Source organism: Buceros rhinoceros, unplaced genomic scaffold (assembly GCF_000710305.1).
Source record: "Buceros rhinoceros silvestris isolate BGI_N320 unplaced genomic scaffold, ASM71030v1 scaffold16611, whole genome shotgun sequence".
In the NCBI taxonomy this organism is placed as follows: Eukaryota; Metazoa; Chordata; class Aves; order Bucerotiformes; family Bucerotidae; genus Buceros; species Buceros rhinoceros.
The window spans coordinates 7769-8052 of NW_010395065.1; the positions used below are offsets into that span (position 1 = coordinate 7769).

A 284-nucleotide genomic window follows, 5' to 3' on the forward strand; every position below is an offset into this window, starting at 1 on the left:
TCTGAGCCTGTCTTCCGGACGCGCTCGGCCGAGTGGACTCAGGACTTCCAGGAGCAGCCAGAGCAGCCCAGGTGCTTGGCCGACCGAGGGAAGAAGCTGGGCTCTGTCACCATGCGGGTCTGCCCTCAGTATGAAACCGGACTCTCCAGCGGGGGCCTGCGTGGCCCTCACCTGGCACAGCCCTCTCCATCCTCCATCATCCCGGGGGTGACGTTCCCCCACCACCACTCCTGCCCTGTGTCGCTTCACCCCTGCGGTACGGACACGGCTGCCAGCGGCCCAGG

General features: G+C 67.3%; 1 protein-coding gene across 1 annotated transcript in view; it reads left to right on the forward strand.

Moving 5' to 3' along the window:
- Nucleotides 1-284, forward strand: part of LOC104501602 (ankyrin repeat and fibronectin type-III domain-containing protein 1-like) — a gene marked incomplete at its 5' end in the record, with an annotated part of 10616 nt that overhangs the window by 7725 nt on the left and 2607 nt on the right. The window contains one exon of the mRNA XM_010145440.1: nucleotides 7-207. Coding sequence (XP_010143742.1) covers nucleotides 7-207 — 201 coding nt within the window. The remainder of the gene's footprint in view (nucleotides 1-6; nucleotides 208-284) is intronic.